We start from the raw sequence: 19731 nt of genomic DNA, 5'->3' as shown, positions 1-19731 counted from the left end.
GCTCGACCTGCTCGTTGTACGGGAGCTTTCTGGCCCGTAGGCCATTTCTGATAGCATCGATAGGCGTCACAGTGTCAGTGACTATAGCAGCTTTCGTTGAGAGCAGTAGGTAGTTTGTGACATAAGTATGCGTTGTCCGTCTCAGACAGTTCTTCGTTTAAGCAGGCAGTACTCTCCCCAGACACGCTGGTATTTGTTTGGTATAAAAGGTAGGTTTGGAATCCAGATTGTTCGTCCTAAGACACCGGTGCGGCGGGTATCCAAGAATGGCTTACATGAGACCTTTTCCCACATCTCGGTGTCGAGAATATAGTGAGGCTCGAGCTTAGTCTCCTTGTCGCCTGGGAAATAGGAGTCCACCAAATATGTGCATTGAGAAATATCAGTCTAATAACATGTTAGCATCCGTTAGGTAAAAAGTTGTCGTTAAACCTACGTATTTCTCTGGATCCTCCAGGTTTCGGTCATTCATCCCTTTAGGAACAGTCCATGTTCCTGGGAAATATCCAAGACCAGCCCCGGACTCAGCAAATTCCCCTGGCAACAGCCCTCGAAATTCGCTCTGGACAAATTTCGCTCGAAGATTATTGTTCGGAAGGAAGAAGGAAGATGGGTATCGGTACCATTCCTTTCCATAACATACGAAACCCTCAGGTGGAGCACCGTCCGTTTGCAGTAGCGCATCAAATACCTGTAGAGGAGCGCTGTAAGCTGTCACCATGCCTACGGTCCTTAAAAGTCCAATATTTATGGCCAGTAACACAGGGATGACAGTTATAATGAGCTTCGCTTTAGCGGGTATTTTGCCAATCAATGTTCCAGGATCCGACGATCCGATATATGCAAGAACAATATGCAGACTGATGGAGGCATTGAGGGCTAGGAACGGGTAGGCAGGGTACATGAACCGTTCTTCCTTGTGAGGTTGAAGAGTAAAAATGGCGAACCACATGTAGAACGGCATTACCAGAGTCACTGATCTGAAAAGTGTTTGTGCAGAGGTTTTGTGAGGACGGAACAGGGCCTGGAGAACCAGCAGAGGGATGCTGGAGAGCGCAAGAATGGCCCACATGTTAAAATTGAGCAGGAGATTTTTGAAATAGAAAGTCCATGGTTCGGTCCCGAAAATGTTGGGACCTTTGCCGGAGCCGCCAAAGACGTTATAGGCCACAATGTTCCATGGAACAAGGGCGAATTGACGGTAGAATATGCTGTCAACCAAGACCACAACAGACTGCCAATAAATTAATTGTCAGTACTTTGAACGGCTGGATTTGTAGACAGAAAGGCATACCAAGATTAACAAGCATTTTAAGACCCCTTCCAATACCCGCTTGATAGCGGGTGCAATATCTCCTAGAGACCAAGCCACTGCAATCTCTTCTAGTAAAAATGGTATAGCCAATGCTCCTGCGAATGGCCAGCCGACCATGGCCCCAATACCGAAGCAAATGATCCCTTGAACGGTTTTCAATCCACCTTGCCAATCAAGGAAAGCAGCTAACCCCAGCATAGACATGTACATCGAAAAGCTGGACGGCAGGACCGCTGTAGATGCATGAAACATCCCAGGACTAAATACCGCAATCACAAGAAAGAAAAGCCCAATTCTCGGATTAAGTGACCGAGAAATCGCAGCGAACAGGCGCGTCTCACATATCGTGCAAAAAAGCCCAAGGGCTAACCGCACCATATAGAATTGCGCTGACTTTGTCCGTGCAAAAAGTCCCAGAGCCTTAGCTAGACCAGCGTGTAGACCGACATATAACCAGCTCCTGATGGAGTATTCGGGAGAATACTCCCAAGTCTGTAGGCCGTGACCATGGGTCAAGTAGTGTGCGGGTTCCCAGTAATTGTAGACTTCATCGCAGTCTTGGATAGGCGATAGTGCGGCGGCAAGGGTGTTGGAGAGAAGGCATAGGTAGAATACTGTGTTAATGGGAAGATAGAAAGGCGGAGGAGCCTGTCTAGTTGGCCCCTAGATTAGCTCGCTTAGAATTGAAAGTGAAGTTCTTGGAGCTTACTTTGATTTAGATGTCGACGTTGGGACATCTCCCGGGGAATTAGGAGGTGGCATGATGTCGACTAGTTCGTCAAAACGCGGAGAATAGCTTGAATTGAGCTTGATGCTTTGGATTATAAACATGGAGGTCGAAAACGCCATCTTGGCCCGAGACCTGCCACGTGACGTCACTTTATATCGGATTAACCTTGGACCGGGATGCGGCTCTTTCCGAAAGTTTAATCTAGTTGCTGCCTTATTTATATTTCGATGGAAAGAGTCACAGAATCCATCGTGTTACTTCTGTTTCTACCACACTCCGAACGAACAATATATATTGCTAAAATGCATCACTGGCATGAGGCTGGCTGTCAACGTCCAGATGTTGTTATCATAGACGATACAGCCAGATGTAAATCTTGTTTATCTCGCTGGTCACACGAGGAGTCAGTTGAAGTGACTTCCACGTTGACTGTTCCTCATATCGAATCTCTGTCTCATTTGAATCTTTCTTGGCCGGAAACAGTGAGATATACCCATCCTAATACTTCCTATGATGACATATCTATCCCGTCCTTACCAGGATCTAAACCTCCCAATGATCCGCAGTTGGTACCCTCGGTAGCAAATACCAATAGACTTGACACCTACCCCAATGCTACTGAAGGATACATCAGGTTGTTATGGCTGCACCCCGGTCAGAGCGATGATCCTGTTCGAGGAGATTTAATGGAATTACCATTCAGGAACTTGGAAGCTCTGCCCTACCAAACTTTGTCTTATTCCCCATTCGACGACCCTACTTCCATTTCCGAAGACTCTTCCAACGAAAAGCTTTCAGAACAGAAACCCCAATATCCAGAAGAGGCATCTACAAACATACTTCATAAACCCCAACCAAGGAATCGCCCGGTATATGTTGACCCCAGTTGCGATGTTATATATGTCACGAAAAACTGCGAAGCTGGTCTCAAAGCTGTCAGACATCTAAGCGCAGCACTACCAGTTTGGGTAGACTTAATTTCCATAGACCAACATAGCAGCGATGATAAGTCACGATGGGTGGCATTGATTAAGTGTGTCTTTGCGAACGCGTTACAGTCGATGATCTTTGTTGGAGCTCCTTCTGGAGATAGTGACATTGCTCTAGATTTATTGAGCTTGATACAAATGGGACGGTCAGTACTTAGTCGGGTGGCCGCTACGAAGGAGGAACCGAAGAGTGCACTGAAATCTCTCTTCAAGCGGCCATGTTTTTCCGGTCTATGGCTTGTCCAACAGCTCATTTATGCCAAACGCCCACTGATACTCTGCGGAGACCGTTCGATACCGTGGCCATATTGGCCCTCCATGCCGAACGGCATACGGCGCTGCGCTTCACTTCTATTATTCAATAGAGATGCATGGACAAGGCTGATAGACAAAAATTATTATATCATCTTACGCCACGCCTTAACTCATGAATGCCTAGATCCCCGAGACAAAATCTATGCAATACTTGGACTTCTAGGTGAGACTGGAATTAGCATCGATTACAGTCTCCCTGTAGAGGTCGTTTATACCGGAATAACTGCATACCTTTTGCAGAACCACCTTAGCTTCCGATTATTTGACCTACTGGGAGCCGATGAACATCGATTAAACTTACCTTCTTGGGTTCCCGATTACTCCCAGCGTCTACAGGTAGACAATTCATTCGACATAACTACATGGGTCAACGATACTGATGACCAAATTGAAATTGGAGAATCAAAGTCTGTACTGATTTTATACCCTTTTGAGTTTCATAACCCAGAGAAGTTGCCGGTAGGGCTTGATCAAGAGGTAGAGATTGGTTCAGACGGGTCGCTGAGTATTTTTGCGGTCAAATTATGTGATATTTCCCCTATGGACAGTGTGACTAAAAACCCCCAAAATGGTCAGCACTTTATAGTCATCAATAAGGGACTCCATGGCCATATACTGATTTCGCTGAAGGAAAAGGAATATGAGATAGGGGATGATTCAATATTTCTTTTGAACGAGTCGCTTTACCCGGTTGTTCTGAGACGTGACCCAAGGAAGGGAACATACTCATTTTTGTCTTTGGTCAGTATGGCTCTTGCCTATCCAAATGATGATGATGTGACGTGGCGGCTTCCATGTGGTCAAGAGCATGGGACGATATGGCCATTTGATGTGCCTCGACACGTCTCTCAAACCACCACCCAAAAGATTCAAGAATTTTATTCAAGTCTACTAGAGCTGTGTGAGGTTGATCCCACACAGATTCCGATGGCTTCGGACGTTGATTTAGTTACCGCTGAGAGAAAGGCTGTTGTTGACTTCGGAATTCTTCGCTTGACGGGCTTCAATACACTAGAAGCAAATCTAAAATCTACTTGGCAGAGCTACAAAGAGAAACTAGGCTGGATGCTTCGTGATCAAGCTGCTATCTGGAAATTCATCCGGCATACGGAACAGGAGCACCAGAGGGACTGGTCAGGCGTGGGATCGATGGTTGTCAAAGAAAGGGTAGGCCTGCTTGATAACTATGCAACAGGTATTAAGACGGAATATGCCTGGAACCTTCGACAATTTTTCTGGTCCTTTCTCAAACCTATAGCCCTGGCTCCGGACGTACTGGAGGGTGTTTGGAACCCAGCCTACGAAGCAATCAAGTCTCATACCTCCGATTTTCAATCATGGGCGGAAGTAACCGAGAAACTCATGAATGCAATTGCCTTTTCACAGACAGCCCTTGGAAGCAGCATGAAGTTCTTTCCAGGGATAGATCTCCCGGAGAAGTGGTCTTCGAATTGGAATAGTTTTTCCGTGGCAAGGGAAGGGGGTTTATTCCATGATGGGGAGGCGTTTGGCTCAGAATGTTCCTGGAATTGGTCAGAGTTTGAGCGGTGCCTTGACCTGAGAGACACGGTCTTGGCTCAGACCCTTCCTGAGGAGTTACGGCCTCACGAAAACCATGAAATGCAAGCACATATGTCATTCCGAGTCTGGGGGTTGAATCTGGATCAAAGGAGGAGAATTATAATCGTATAGAATGGCCCTCATTTGCTGTTTCGTTTAGCCATAGTAATGATGGATATGATGTGATGAATTTAGCCAGTGACATAGAAAAAATAGATACCATAGAAATATTATGACATCTCAATATTGAGGCATATGCATTCCAATTAATGACTCATCCCCGACTATCCTTTTACCATATGCAACTGTAGGCAATAAGCAAATAAATCAATACTTTCTAAAACTGAACCGAAATTGTGAAAACATTAAAGGTGGGCGCCAGCCATGTCACATGATATAAACAATTAGGTAAGCCCGTACTAGTCCCTAATCAATGCTAGCGTAGTACCTTATCTTATCGCAAAAGGTTAAAAAGTTATAAAAACCCAAAGAAAGTTTTGAGCTTCGACAAAAGTCGCTGATATAAAACCACAGCTTGTGACGATGAAATTTGATTCACTTTGATTTGGCTCTGCAGAATCTGCTACATTTATGATTTGAGATCATTGGAGATACCTTTATTTTCCTTGTTTAACCCTGAATTATACTTTGTATATCATGGAGGACACTGCGATGGGCGACGACACTCACACTGGGAGCCTACCTACCGAGCAGCCCAGGATGGACAATAACTCCGTTGCAGTCAATGGTACAATTTCTACAGTAGCCACGGATACACCAAAGGATGAGGGGAGCGACATTTATAATACACCGTTAAACGTGGGACCGTCTCTTCAACCGGGGAATGCAGTCCCTTCGAACAACGAAACCATCGCCACAGAAGGATCTGGGAGGCCGCGCATTATGATCCCAGGTCTTACGCTACTCAGTGAAGAAGACCATCGAAATAGTAGTAATCAACCGCTTGAAAGTGTGTCTAAACCGTCACCGAACACGGTCGGGCAGGTACCCGAGACTACCGATAGAGAAGATATGGTTATGTCTGGGGATGGAATAGAGGTTCCCAATGAGAACATTACGAACTCTGCTGGTAACCCTAATGCTAAAGAGAGGACGGATGCCATACCTGATGCTTCTCTATCCGCAGAAGCTGAAATCGCTGCGCTTGCGGCTGAAATGATAGAAGGAATACCCCCAGCTACTGAAGGAGAGCAACAACCTGACGGAGGCGATCATCCCGAGTGGGAGGTTGACTCGTCTCCGTATGAGTCTTCTTCTGAGTCTTCGACTGATTCTGACTCAAGTGACTCTGACGAGGATGATGATGATGACTATGAACTTTTGGGTCCAGAAGAGCAGGCTCGTTTGTTGATGGCTGCAGAGGGCGGATCGGACGATGAAGGAGGGGACGGTGGTAGGGCGGTGATAACTGAAGTCAGAACGGCGAATGAGAAGCCAGATGAGATTGTACCAATGCCAGACATCACTATCACTCCTGAAATGAAGGTTGAGATGCTAGGAAATGTCGAGAGTATTGTGGATAATGTTGTGCTGGTGCGAGCAAATATATCTGGCGAATATCAGGTCCTAGAAACAGGCTCAGTTTTATGCTCCGTCAACCTGAAGGTAATCGGGGTGGTATCGGAAACACTCGGCCGTGTTCAGCAACCTCTATATACCGTTCGATTCCCAAATGCAGAAGCAGTTAAAGAAGCTGGATTAGAGAAAGAAACACCTGTCTTTTATGTTGTTGACCATTCAACCTTTGTGTTCACACAGCCACTCAGGGGTCTAAAGGGAAGTGATGCTTCGAATTTACATGATGAGGAAGTGGGAGATGACCAGATAGAGTTCTCAGACGATGAAGCCGAAGCTGAGTATAAGAGGCAGCTCAAGCTGAAGCGTCAAGGAAAACGTGAAGGGAAAACTGAACGCGGAGGAGGCAATCGAGGAAAAGGTCCATCCCATCCACCTTCAAATCTACGACATTCGGAGCTCAACTATGATGACAATGGTACCAGCAACGATAACGACGCTGAAAACGGTTGGTATAGACGTCTTGCTCGGCCGCAAGGTCTGCATGAGTTGATGGGTGGTGAAGCACCTGTGGAAATGCCACATACTCCGGACAAGTATGGTGGTGAAAGATCGTTCCGCGGCGGCAGAGGCCGAGGCCGCGGAAGGAGCCACGACCGGGGCGGTAGAGGACGTGGGGGCAGGGGCGATCGGACGTGGTAAAACTGATGGAGGTGGCCCTTTCGTGACTCAGGGGTATACGAACGAAGTTAGGACCCCGGGTATTGGCCTGATACCTCCTTTGTGCCTTGAGAGAATCGGTGCCACCAAATGTCTACTACCATAATCGCCATCCTAGAAAGGATATTATCCGGCTTATAATACCAAGCATACGTGATGCGTCAATTAACCAAAGGGATAGCAGTATTAGGACTGGGTAGCTAAGCCCCTAAAACCATAACCTTAGCACAGGAAATCGGGTCTATTGCTCTGAGGACTTGCGTGAAGCTTCCATATCCAATGAAAATACCAGGTGGTAGAGGAGCGTTTCATAGGCCCCATGTGAAGAGATGGTTAGTTATAGAGTTGTTTAGTAAGGACAGGGCCAAACTGGAGCAGAAACATTGTACCCATGTTGGAAGTGTACCCGAGTGCGTCTTGATTATGCTAGTCTTCATGGACTGGTGCACGGTACAGACCTAGGGAGCCTAGTAGTGGCTTTTTATCCATTCATACGCTTTTATGGTTCGATGAAAGTCACCTCATTGGTCATTATATTATCGAGCTCTTATGTCTATTAAACATTTATTACAGAGCAAATAAACCCATATAACTGCCCGGACTATGGTGGAGCGCTTGTACTCTCTATAAACTGCTCAGCTGACGGTCTATCGATAGCCTCCACCATATACCGCAAATGAGTTGGTAACCGAGGAGACGGAGTGGTTAAAGAAAGACTAATTGTGGAACGCCCATGACCCCGACAAGAAACCGCGGATAGTGAGGCTACACAAGAGGAGTTGGCCGTTATCCCGCCACTCATTAGCCTCTGCGCCGCAATCGGGAACTTCTCTGGGCAAATGAGCAAAGAATCTTCTAACAGACGCTGCCGAGCAAGGTCGCGTTCTGTGGGAGGCTATGGTTGGTCAGCATAACCGGTTTGAGGCTAGATGTAAATAAACTGTTAGGGAAGGAAGCAGGGGTGACAAGGGGAAGGGGCTATTTCCATGTATTTCATGCAGGAAAACGGGGGAGGCACATTGAAAGATGAAGGAGGGAGGCAGCAATCTGGACTCACTTTGTTCGCAGGGGTACATCTGCCAACAGGGCGAGGTTTTGGATTCTACTCAACGTTAGGGGCTGTGAAGTGCATGCAGATCAGAGATAGCCAGGGTGTTAACATACCTCATGAGACCAGAAGCTCCTGTTTTTTCGGAAGTAGTTCTTCAGTCTCCGAGACACCAAAATGACGGATCGAGTTGACGATTCTGGGGTGGGGTCGAGGAGGCTCTTCTTCTCCTCCAAGGTTGCTTCTCGAGTCTCCTCGCTAAGCTGATGGCTATCATTAGTCTCTCCAAGGGACCCAGATGACTGAACTGCCAGCGACTCTCCAGGATGTATGGGAGCAAACGTTGAAAGCACGTCACTCTCATGATCCGAGTCAGAGTCCGCAAAGCCAGTGCCGTTATCATCAGACTCATTCCGGTCAGCCTGGTTCGGAACAACGCTGGCACGTTTGAAAAATGGGGTTGCCTTGAATGTGCCTGCGAAAAAGCCCTGCGCTGACTTTGCCCGCCTGAGCGGTGTTTCGGAAAAATCAGGCGGAGTGGAGAGTTTTTGGCGGGAGAAAAAGCGGAAGCTGCTCCGTGTGCTCCTGGAGTTCACCCCAGGGCCTTGGGTGCTGTAAACGGAGCGGTCTGCTGCCTCCATGCCGTCCGAGACAAGGGCCGGTGGCTGATCCCTACATGTACGTGAGCAACCGGGAGATATATCAACCGGGGAGAAAGGGCAGACACTTGTCTGTTAAAACGCGTTCCAAAGACCCGGGGGAAACTCCAGCTCCTCTTCACTGATCCCCTTGAGGTAGTTGATTCAACAGACATACTACCAGTATCCCGGTTAGGAACCTGGCGAGCAGACGAATTCATATCAGCCTCCATTACTGAAGGAGAACAGTGGAAGGATAGAAATAGAAACAAATATTAGAAGAAAAAAACATCTCTTCCAACTCCATTAACCAAGCGTCAATAGCTGTGAAGACACAGCTACCTGAGTTGACTAAAGAAGAAGAAAATATCCAACTCCCAGTGAGAGAGGAGATACTTATCTGCCAACACAGCAGCAGCCATAGTCAAGGCCTTAGTTGACGTTTTACCCTTTCTGCTGGGTCGAACCGTTGATTCTTTTGCTGGTGGTTTGTTGTGACCCAGACTTTGGCCCCGACAGTTGCCATCTGGTTTGGAGTATAACATAAATTCCAGAATTTGCCATTGAGTTAGGCAATGACGCACTTCACGGTGCTGCTGGGGAGCCTTGGGGTATAATGGTGTGGTAGTAAGGCTTTCCCTACTCACAAGCCTGCTGTCTCCGTCTTCTGGTCGAAGTTGTCTTCTCAACCCTGTTTAACTTTTTGATATTCGACGTTGGAAAGAAGGAAGTTAAAAAAAAGGCGGCAAAAAGACGAGGCTGATGAGTCAGCAACGCATGCGCGCGCTTCTTCACAACTTCAGCTTTCATGTCGTCACTGAACAAAACGGACATTCATGAACTCTCGCCTCTCCAGCCTTTTCTCTCGCACCCAAACCACGGATTTTTGTGTCTTTAGCTCGGGGAGTTTTCGACATCGGCCCTAACGACTGCAGCCTTTCCCCCCCTATAGTCAACGGCTGTTAAGCCCGTCAAATTTGTTAACTAACGCCCTTGGACCGAGATGGCTCCGAACAAGAAGGAAGAGAGCGCGTCTTTTGAAGCAATTATTCATAATGGTGAGTGGAATTTATGATAAATATATAACAACTATGGTGATGTTCGCTTTGGCTGATTTATTTCGCTTCAAATTATATAGCCCGTCTCCGACGTCAAAAGCAAGCCTTGACAGACGATTTTTTCGGAAAAGCAAGAAAATCGGGCACTCCAGGATCCAATGTGTCTAGCAGAAGAGGCTCCCCAGTTACTGGGAGCCTTGCGAGCAGAGTCGAAAAGGTTTCCCTCCCCCGCGATCCTTGCAGCTTGCCCAACCAGAACGTATCCTGACCAGTCATCATCGTTTAGCGTGTGGCGTCCGCGGGCGTGAAGAAGCAACAGGCAAAGCCTACAACCACACGGCAAACCCGAGAAAGTCGCCTGCTATCAGGCGTTCTCCCAATAATTGAAAATACCGATCGCACGAAGACACAAGGACCTGGTTTGAATATTAAAGGCCGTGCATCTGGCCCCTGTGTCGTCATTGGCAGTAACTTTGCGCCTGGAACCACTGCGGAGGACATTGAAGCTGCGTTCAGCCCCACTGGAGGGGATATTCTCCAATGCAGAATTACAAAGTCATACCCCTCTGTAACAGCGCAGATGGTATTCGCTGAAAGACGGGGAGCTGATAGCGTTGTGGCGGCCTTCAATTCACAAAAGGTTTGCCCCAACTTTGTTTTACCTCCACCTTATTATGACTTGACATGCCAACTAACGTAAACGTACAGGCAGATGGAAGAGTGATCCAGGTTCGGATAGATACAGCTAACCCGGCTACAGTATTAGCGCAATCGAACTCTGCTTCTGCTACCAGGACCAAATCGGCATTTGACAGTAGTCGTGAGCTGGCAGACCAGGAGCGCCGTGAAAATCGTCGTCCTGCGGAGTTTCAAGATGGTCGTTTTGGGTTTGCGGACCCAGCAGAACAGCCACGGCAGCAACAGCCCAATTCTTATGATCAAGACCATAGGCACAACGGCCAGAACTGGGGAAGAGCTCGGAGACAAACCGAAAAACAGCACAATTCAGCCAAGCCTGACTTGTATGATACAATGATGGTTGACTCCCAGCCGTCTAGGTCCCGGAGACGTTAGTAACAATTCTATGCTTTGGCCCACTCATTTTAGCGCGGCAGCGCTGGATCTCATACTGGATGTTCTTGAGAGCTTTCGATCGTGAAACAACTCTGCCATCGCCTGATCTCTGCATTTTGCACCTATGTACAACAATAACCAATCTGATGAGGACATTTACTTCTTTGCTTTTGTATGAATAACACTACTTCCATCTTATGAGTCAACACCCATGCCAAAACAACGGTGAATTTGATAATAATAGAGAGATTACGAAAGCAGAAGATGTTCCTCGCCCACCGAAACTTCGGGCTAAGCCATTGAATGTGGCTGTTATGATGCAACAGCTAGAACCTCAGGTTCAAGGACAACAAACCATAAAAATTCTGCCAGTTAAGCAGGTAAGAAGCCTCAAAGCTCGAGCCCAATTGACACCAGAAATTCATAATTCGACGAGTTAAATGTCATTGTCGTTCTTCAAGAGGCACTGGTACCTATGGGGGGTATTCACTAATTTATTGCATCAATAAACATGTCATCAAGATATCTATCCCACCTGCTAGGAATTGACTCTCAGTCAAACTTCAGAATCAAATCCTCCCAATCTTGCGCCACTCCCGGGCAGGTTCCGTCTTCCACAGATACGCTTCCCACAAACCAGAGGAATGAACTTGCCACTTAGTGGTTTGTCGATGACCTCTCAGCAGTCCCCAGACTGCCCCGTGCAAAGTGCTGCATTTTGCCCATCCTCTTCATGGGCCTGGACGTTTGGGCAAGCCTTCGGTAGGTCAAATGTTGGTCAACCCATGGTTCAACGGACAATTCTGCCAGCGAACCCAAATGGTTTCAATGCCCGGATGATGGCCTCCAAACGTAAAATTGACATGCCTCCAAAATGTCAATTATAAAGCAGTAAGTAATATTGGTATCAAAGAACCGTTTATTGCAGCACATTAGATTCCCTACACCTCAACCAATAGACATGTAGACGTGATGAGGAAGGGTTTACTACTCAGCCAGCGAGTTAACTGCGACGAAAATGTGATGACGGAGGAGTATGCATATTGGTGCTTTGGACACTCGTAGTCTGCTAAGTACTGTTCAGCTGATCAAAAGTCTTCCGGAGCAGCTCAAGGCATGATAGCACCTTGGCTGAATGATATTGTGCGACATGGTCTTCCCTCTCATGTTCCCGCATATTTGTCCTTCTCATGATAAGATCAATGTCCGTCCGACCTCCGGGTGTAGTTCGCTTGATGAAACTTGTGCACAACTGGCAGCCCATATTTAGCAGCACAAGACAGACCCCGGGCACCAAGATGAAGACTCCTTCGCATCGGAAGAGCCTCTATTTGACAGCCTACCTCCCTGTCATCGTTGCTGTGCATGCCAATCCCGCCCATCAGCCAAATCTCACCGTCGTCTGTTCTTTTTATATCCCAAACGTTCCTTTTTGCGCTTAGAAACGCCGAAGTCGAATCTTAATTACATAAGCACGACCTCTCGGGAAGCATGCTTGTCCGTCTTGGATATTTGAGGTCTTGAATGCTTTCTTCGAGGTCACAGTTTGTCGAAACAGCACCTCTCATCGCCGAAAGATGAGCAATGGTGCCTCTAGGATAGTATACCGATTGGCAAATGCCAGTCGACCCGCGCGGCTGGCAGTGCCAAACGGCCGGCGGTGTCTATCCACGTTGAGGCCGGCTTCGCAGCGGGAATGGTCGACTCCCCTGGCAAAGAGAATCACGGATGCAATCAATGTTGGTTCTTCCCGTGCTACTCCTTGAATACTATTTATAAGTTAGATTTGAATGCTGGTTTGCTAATTCTTTCTTGACGTAGACTACGGGACCGATCTCGATTGCGGCCTTCATGCGTCAGTGCCTTACTTCCGATGAAGGCGGCTACTATACATCCCGTGGAACACCTGGCAGTGATGTCTTCGGCAAGGAGGGAGACTTTGTTACGTCGCCGGAAATATCTCAAATGTTTGGCGAGCTGCTAGGAATATGGATAGTAACGGAATGGCTGTCTCAGGGGAGACGCAGCAGTGGAGTCCAATTGATGGAATTTGGGCCAGGCAAGGGAACATTGATGGCGGATATATTACGAGTAAGTTTTTCTTTACATAATGAGCATGGAAATTTCAACTGATGGGGGATATGTACCAGTCGGTTAGGAACTTTAAAGGGTTTGCTTCGAGTGTTGAGGGAGTATACATGATAGAGGCCAGTCCAACGTTGCGAGAAATCCAAAAGAAGGCACTCTGCGGAGATGCACCGATGGAAGAGTGTGATATTGGCTATAAGAGCACTAGCATTCACCTAGGAGTACCGGTTTACTGGACAGAGCATATACGCATATTGCCTCAGAGTGAGTACTTCCATTCTTGTCTGAACCCGTAATACCTACAGACTAACAATGATACCAGCCGAGGACAAGGCACCATTCATCATTGCTCACGAGTTCTTCGATGCCCTTCCGATCCATGCATTCCAAGCCGTTCACTCCCCTCCTCCAGAAACAATCAATACACCGACTGGACCGGCTGAACTTCGACAACCTTCGCTACCCCTGAATGGAACACAATGGAGAGAGCTGGTTGTTGCTACAAACCCCGAGGCAGAACGTGAGCCCGATGGCGACGACAGTAGCGTCAAGAATGACAAGAAGCTTGAGTTCCGACTAGCACTCGCAAAGTCTCCTACTCCAGCATCGCTCGTCATGCCAGAAATGTCACCTCGGTACAAGGCACTTAAGTCGACTCGTGGATCAACAATTGAGATCAGCCCAGAAAGTCATACCTACGCCCAAGAAATAGCCCGACTGATAGGAGGACCCAATCCAACTGATAAAAACCCTTCACCGACCCGCACCCCAGCTGGCGCAGCGCTGATACTTGATTATGGGCCGTCGTCTACCATTCCCGTTAATTCTCTGCGCGGAATCAAGAACCACCAGGTTGTGTCGCCCTTCGCAACCCCAGGAGAAGTCGACCTTAGCGCTGATGTGGATTTCACTGGCCTTGCTGAGTCTGCTCTCAATGCTAGTCCTGGTGTTGAAGTATACGGCCCTAACGAGCAGGGGAGCTTTCTACGTTCATTAGGCATTGCAGAAAGGGCGGCCCAGCTACTTCGCAATGTGAAAGATGAAGAGAAGCGCAAACAGATAGAAAGCTCCTGGCAGCGTCTCGTTGAGCGTGGGGGCGGAGGGATGGGTAGGATCTACAAGGCCATGGCTATTGTTCCTGAGAGCGGGGGCAAGAGACGACCGGTAGGCTTTGGTGGTGAAGTTCGGATGTAATTACACCAAGTAAATACTTCTACATGTATATATACACCTAGAATCTTTGGTATTTTTGTTTCTGAATGTTCTGTAATCGTGAGTCGCATGCTAATAGCAAGATCTATGTATAAAGTGTAAGAACGCCGACTGCCTCGCTACTGTCAATAGTCTAGTCAAGGCTAGTCTACCACGCGCTAATCATATGCAAAGCAATTGGCAAGAATAAAAAAGGCCATCATCGTAAAGGTTATAATCAGTAGTCGTCCCAGATATCTTTGACATAGTCATTAGTGAGTTTCGGGTCGTTGCCGAAGACCTCCTGCCACTTGACGAAGCCCCCATCAAGAACAAAGATGGTCTGTTTGGCGCTTTCATCCTCACCGAGCACTCTGGCTCGTTCTCTCGCGTATTTTAAAGCAGCTGATGGGCCGCGCTGCTGGCTCAGAGCACAGTGGAAGACGACTTTTTCCTTGTCCTTAAGAGTCCGGATAAGCTCTGGGACATGAACATCAAAGGAGGAACTGGGCACCCATTGCGAAGTGACGATGTTGCCGCCGACATGGTCTATATCGACGACAATACAGCCTAGTTAGACGTCGCACGGAGGGATATGAGGGGATGAACAGACGAACCAGAATCTCGGACATCTATGATAGCAAGATTGCTGGCCGCTGCGGGTGTTTGGATGATCGCAGAGAGCGTCTCCCGGGCCATCCTAGGCAGACTCGCGATGGTGATGGACGACATGGCTCTGGCGGTATCGCACACTGCTCTCCTGCTATAAACACACGACAGTCTCTTCTTCTAGACTACTTCTAGCCTTCTTCTCGTCGGCTCTTCGTTGTCGTCGTCGTCGCTGATCGTCAATTGTTTTTGTATTTTCTTTTAATTCAACTCGCGACGTCGAAACTTCCTTATCGATAAAACCTTGAGAGATGTCACGTGAGACAAACGGAAAAACAAAAGGCCGGAGTTTCTCCGATGGCATTTTCGATGGACGTTTTTTCAACCTTAAGTATCAAAAAGGGACGACGAAGCAGCGACAAGAAACAGCAGAAAGAGACGCTACAGCCTGCCACGACGCTCGTTTTACGCTGATACGGGGCATCGGATGGTCATTGAGCTGTGCCAGTCGTGATGGACGTCCGACGGATGGCCAATGGCCTGGTTTCGAAGCACACCTCCCGCCTCGTCCGCCAACACTTCTCTCGCCCAGCATACATATCACAACCGCTCTGCCAGCCGGTACGAACCATATCTACATCCCAGCCACTATCGGATAGACGGAAAGATGCCCCGGCAGACTCCCAGCAGCAGCAAAGACAGCAAAAGACACCTTCACCCAGCCAGAACAACTTCGATGTGGACTCGATTAGCAACCTTCTAGACGATGTATATGAGCGAGTGGGCTCGTCGAATCCGCCCAGTAGCTCAAACATCACAGCTGGATTCCGCCACCTATTTCAAAATGCAGACGTTGGGCGGGTGACGCGAGCTGTTCGAGACTCGGTTGCAAACAGCTCAAACGAGGGAGGACGTGCTGTTCCGAAATACCCTGAATTAAAACTGGGCCCGAAACTAGGCCGTACGATTGCAGTTGACCCATCGAGAGGCATTGATGCCACGACTGCTTTTTCTATGTTGGAGGGTGTGGTTTCGAGAAATAAGATCAGGTCCGACCAAAACGCTCAAAGGTTCCATCTTCGTCGGGGCAGGAAGCGGAAGGCCAGAAAGTCGAAACTGTGGAGAGAATTGTTTAAGAAGTCGTTCAAGGTTCAGGTTGCTAGATGCATGGAGTTGAAGAGGCAGGGATGGTAGTGTGACCCCAATCTTTGGCTGTTGGTTGTGGATTCTCTGGTTATGGGCGTGTGAAGTCAAATGTATAACTAGCATCATGAAGGTTGAAAATGCCTTTTAATTTCATTTTATCATGTACATTTACTATATCAAAGATTCCTCCTAGAAACGTGTCAAAATCTATTTTTATCAACATCCATTCAAAAGAAAAAAAGGACAAGATGCTTTGGCATCATGGAGATCAGTCTCTTTTCCCGCTAGAAAAGCCATTGTAACCATGACTTCCAGCGCTGCTTAGCCCGTATCCTCCATAACCACCTATACTCGTAGTGCTGCTGGACGCCGTACCAGCACGTCGTGATCCAAAGAACCCCTTTGATGAACCGGATATGTTGCCTAACAACCCATCTCCGTCCCATCGGCTTCCCTTTCGTCTTGATCCAAGTGTTCGATCCCACCATATAGCAAGAATACCTCCAGCGACGCCGGCCATAACAAACATGCTGACCCGCCATATCATCGTTCCGAATGCACTCCAACTTCCACGAGGTTGTGCCGAGAGGAAGGAGACGTCACTCTCATCCACCCATCCGACCCTAAATGTGAAAGTGACTGGCTCCCCACGAACAATCTTGCTCCCTTTCCCCGCCGCCCAGGGGTCCAGAGGCACGCTTATTGTCTTGTCAAGCTTCCCTTCCTTATCCCGTTTAGCTGCCAGCGGGAACGAATACGCCGATCCAGCTACAACCTGGCCATTTATGTGGTGTTTGGAAGGCTTTGCGCCCTTTGACTGTATGCTTGTAGATCGGTGGAAGAGAACATTCATATCCGTCCACATGTGCAAATGGCTGTACTGGAGTGTTCCTTGCACCGCAAAAGTCATGGGCGTAAACGGCGTCGAAGAAAGCTCATCCCCGCTCTCTGCTTCGTCTTCGTCTTTATCCTTGCTTTTGCTCTTATTCTTCTTCTTCTTATGTTTGTCCTTCTCCTTGATGTCATCTTTTCTCGAGCTGAATTTGGTGCTGGACCCGTCTAGGGGGGCGGTAGGTATGCGGCATGCGAGAGGGACATCGGAGTGGACGTAGTATTCTAGTAGGTGGTAGAGGGAATCGGAGAGCGAGTCGATGGTGCAGGTTATTGTTTCGGAGACGCCATAATGAAACGCAAGAGGCAAGCCGGTCTCATTGCATTCGGGGAAGGGTATAAATTGGAGCTTTCCAGCTACATCGGTGACCTGTTGGTTGGTTAATCGGTGATCGCTGCTGGATGGTAGGAATTGGTTGTATTTCGTACGTGTTGGCCATCGTCACTGTTTGGTTGATTTCATAGTTAAATACGATCCCATAAAACAAGCAAACCAAAAGGGAGCCAACTTACATTGTTCTGTTCAGGCAGCTGATGGGGAGGTTATCACCGTATTTGTATGCTGGTTTTGCGGGATTGTCCAGGTGTGTTAACCGGGATGCGCTCACGACGGCGCAGAGACAGGAGAAAAGTACCAAGTAGAGCGGGCTGGATATCAGTATCCGCTTGAGAAAAGTCATATTAATGCAATAATACTCCCTTGCGGGCGTCCGGATGGTAGAGCGGTAGATGTTTCTTTCTGGGGTTCATTTTCTTAAGCACACAGTGTTATCAGACTTGGCGGCGTTCAGGGGCAAATCTATACAATCTACAGCTGCGGCAACGAGACGAACAAGATCTACGGAGGATACTACAATACAGAGTATGACCGGGGATTAAATTTCCCAGGATAGAATGCTCAAGGATGGTCTAGAGACCGCTGGCAATCAATACAAATTTTCATAGTTATTAAATGCATAAGCAGCAAAGTCATCATCATCTAGCTACGAGAAACAAAGTCATTTGTCGTTTATCCCTTACTTACAAAAGGGATGCCTTCTTCTTGAAGGCAGCAATGAGGCCACTGGTCGAGCCGTCGTGGTCGCCTCCAGCACCAGAGGTCTCGAGTTCCTTCTGGATCTTCTTAGCAAGGACCTTTCCGAGCTCAACTCCCCACTGGTCGAAGGAGTTAATGTTCCAGACGGCGCCCTCGGTGAAGGTGACGTGCTCATAGTATGCGATCAAGGCACCTAGAGTAGCCGGGGTGATCTTCTGGGCCAGGATGGAGGTGGTAGGGCGGTTGCCCAGGAAGGTCTTGTGTGCAATCAGCTCGTCAGGGGCACCCTCAGCCTTGACTTGTTCGGGAGACTTGCCGACCATGAGAGCCTCTGCCTGGGCGAGGAAGTTGGATGCAAGCATACGCTGGTGTTTGCCTCCCTCAACGGGGTTATGGGATTCAGCCGCGAGGATGAAGTCGGTGGGGATGAGCTTGGTGCCCTGGTGCAGCAGCTGGTAGAAGCTGTGCTGGGCATTGGTGGCTGGCTCACCAAAGAGAATAGCACCAGTGGTATATTTGGTATGCTCGCCGTTGCGGGTAACAGCCTTACCGTTACTTTCCATGGAAAGCTGCTGGAGATAGGCCGGGAAGCGGTGTAGGTACTGGTCAAAGGGGGAGACCAGGTGAGTCTGAGCGCCAAAGAAGTTGCTGTACCAGACGCTCAGCAGGCCGCCGAGGACAGGGATGTTCTGTTCAAGGGGAGTCTCGCGGAAGTGCTTGTCCATGGCATGAGCACCGGCGAGGAACTGATGGAAGTTATCGAAGCCGATGTACAGGGCGACGGAGAGGCCGATAGCAGACCAGACAGAGTAGCGGCCACCGACCCAGGACTCAAAGCCGAACATGTTCTTCTTGTCGATGCCGAACTTGGTGACTTCCTGCTCGTTGGTAGAAAGGGCAACAAAGTGTTTGGCGATGTGAGCCTCGTCTTTGGCGGTCTTGAGGAACCAGTCCTTGGCCGTGTTGGCATTGGTAGTCGTCTCGGCAGTGGTGAACGTCTTGGAGGCAATGAGGAACAGAGTCGTCTCTGGGTCTGAGTCACGCAGAGCTTCGACGATGTGAGTGCCATCGATGTTGGAGACGAAGTGGATGTTGAAGCTACGGTCAGCATACGCCTTCAGCGCCTCGGTCACCATAACAGGGCCGCTACAGCACCAATTAGCATGCGTCCAACTAGTAAGTATTTATTTACCCGGCGCCAACAGAAGACTTACAGGTCTGACCCGCCAATTCCGATGTTGATGATGGTCTTGATCTTCTTTCCGGTGTAGCCCTTCCACTCACCACTGCGGACCTGCTCAGAGAACTGCTTCATGTGCTCCAGCACCGAATTGACGTCCTCGACGACGCTCTTCCCGCCGACCTGCATCGGCTGATTGCTCACATTGCGCAGGGCAACGTGGTAGACGGCCCGGTTCTCGGTGAAGTTGATGGGCTCGCCCTTGAACATCTGCTCGCGCAGCTCCTCGACGCCGGCCTCCCGCGCCAGGTTGACGAGCAGGGAGACCGTCTCGTGCGTGACAAGGTTCTTGGAGAAGTCGAACAGCGTCTCCGACTTGTCTGCTTCATTGTAAAAGGTGCGAGACAGCTTCTCGAAGCGCTGCGAGTCCTTCTGGAACTCCTCGTTGAGCCGGATGTGGCGCCCGGCGGTGGTATGGTGCTGCTCCAGGGCCTTCCAGGCCTCCAGGCTGCTTGCTTGTGCGAATGGCATCTCGACTGTATCCTGTGCCTCTTCTTTTTCCGTCTGGTCTCGTCGTCCTCGGCCTCTGTCCTCTGCTCTGCTCTCA

At 48.6% G+C, this 19731-nt stretch overlaps 9 protein-coding genes across 9 annotated transcripts; 4 read left to right on the top strand and 5 right to left on the bottom strand.

The window, feature by feature from the left end:
• Positions 1-141: 141 nt before the first annotated feature.
• ARB_05187 (uncharacterized protein) lies at positions 142-1567 on the bottom strand (the record flags this gene model as incomplete). Its single annotated transcript, XM_003016848.1, has 3 exons — positions 142-387; positions 437-1234; positions 1295-1567. 3 exons carry the CDS (start codon positions 1565-1567, stop codon positions 142-144), a joined length of 1317 nt encoding a protein of 438 aa, XP_003016894.1.
• Positions 1568-2272: 705 nt separating this feature from the next.
• ARB_05186 (uncharacterized protein) lies at positions 2273-5041 on the top strand (the record flags this gene model as incomplete). Its single annotated transcript, XM_003016847.1, has 1 exon — positions 2273-5041. One exon carries the CDS (start codon positions 2273-2275, stop codon positions 5039-5041), a length of 2769 nt encoding a protein of 922 aa, XP_003016893.1.
• A 525-nt stretch (positions 5042-5566) lies between these two features.
• ARB_05185 (snoRNP assembly factor Naf1, putative) lies at positions 5567-7271 on the top strand (the record flags this gene model as incomplete). Its single annotated transcript, XM_003016846.1, has 2 exons — positions 5567-7041; positions 7199-7271. The coding sequence occupies 2 exons, from the start codon at positions 5567-5569 to the stop codon at positions 7269-7271; spliced, it is 1548 nt and encodes a 515-aa protein (XP_003016892.1).
• Positions 7272-8320: 1049 nt separating this feature from the next.
• ARB_05184 (uncharacterized protein) lies at positions 8321-8854 on the bottom strand (the record flags this gene model as incomplete). Its single annotated transcript, XM_003016845.1, has 1 exon — positions 8321-8854. The coding sequence occupies one exon, from the start codon at positions 8852-8854 to the stop codon at positions 8321-8323; it is 534 nt and encodes a 177-aa protein (XP_003016891.1).
• Positions 8855-13383: 4529 nt separating this feature from the next.
• Positions 13384-14265, top strand: ARB_05183 (uncharacterized protein; the record flags this gene model as incomplete). Its single annotated transcript, XM_003016844.1, has 1 exon — positions 13384-14265. One exon carries the CDS (start codon positions 13384-13386, stop codon positions 14263-14265), a length of 882 nt encoding a protein of 293 aa, XP_003016890.1.
• Positions 14266-14500: 235 nt separating this feature from the next.
• ARB_05182 (uncharacterized protein) lies at positions 14501-15235 on the bottom strand (the record flags this gene model as incomplete). The annotated part of the gene is made up of 3 exons (XM_003016843.1): positions 14501-14811; positions 14880-14962; positions 15036-15235. 3 exons carry the CDS (start codon positions 15233-15235, stop codon positions 14501-14503), a joined length of 594 nt encoding a protein of 197 aa, XP_003016889.1.
• Positions 15236-15384: 149 nt separating this feature from the next.
• Positions 15385-16065, top strand: ARB_05181 (uncharacterized protein; the record flags this gene model as incomplete). The annotated part of the gene is made up of 1 exon (XM_003016842.1): positions 15385-16065. One exon carries the CDS (start codon positions 15385-15387, stop codon positions 16063-16065), a length of 681 nt encoding a protein of 226 aa, XP_003016888.1.
• A 220-nt stretch (positions 16066-16285) lies between these two features.
• Positions 16286-17588, bottom strand: ARB_05180 (uncharacterized protein; the record flags this gene model as incomplete). Its single annotated transcript, XM_003016841.1, has 2 exons — positions 16286-17306; positions 17422-17588. 2 exons carry the CDS (start codon positions 17586-17588, stop codon positions 16286-16288), a joined length of 1188 nt encoding a protein of 395 aa, XP_003016887.1.
• A 340-nt stretch (positions 17589-17928) lies between these two features.
• On the bottom strand, positions 17929-19655 carry ARB_05179 (uncharacterized protein; the record flags this gene model as incomplete). Its single annotated transcript, XM_003016840.1, has 2 exons — positions 17929-19090; positions 19159-19655. 2 exons carry the CDS (start codon positions 19653-19655, stop codon positions 17929-17931), a joined length of 1659 nt encoding a protein of 552 aa, XP_003016886.1.
• Between the last annotated feature and the right edge of the window lie 76 nt (positions 19656-19731).

This window comes from Trichophyton benhamiae (genome assembly GCF_000151125.1).
Source record: "Trichophyton benhamiae CBS 112371 chromosome Unknown contig01989.5, whole genome shotgun sequence".
NCBI lineage: Eukaryota > Fungi > Ascomycota > Eurotiomycetes > Onygenales > Arthrodermataceae > Trichophyton > Trichophyton benhamiae.
Note: the sequence above shows the minus strand (reverse complement) of the source record. Positions and strands in the feature narration are given on the sequence as shown.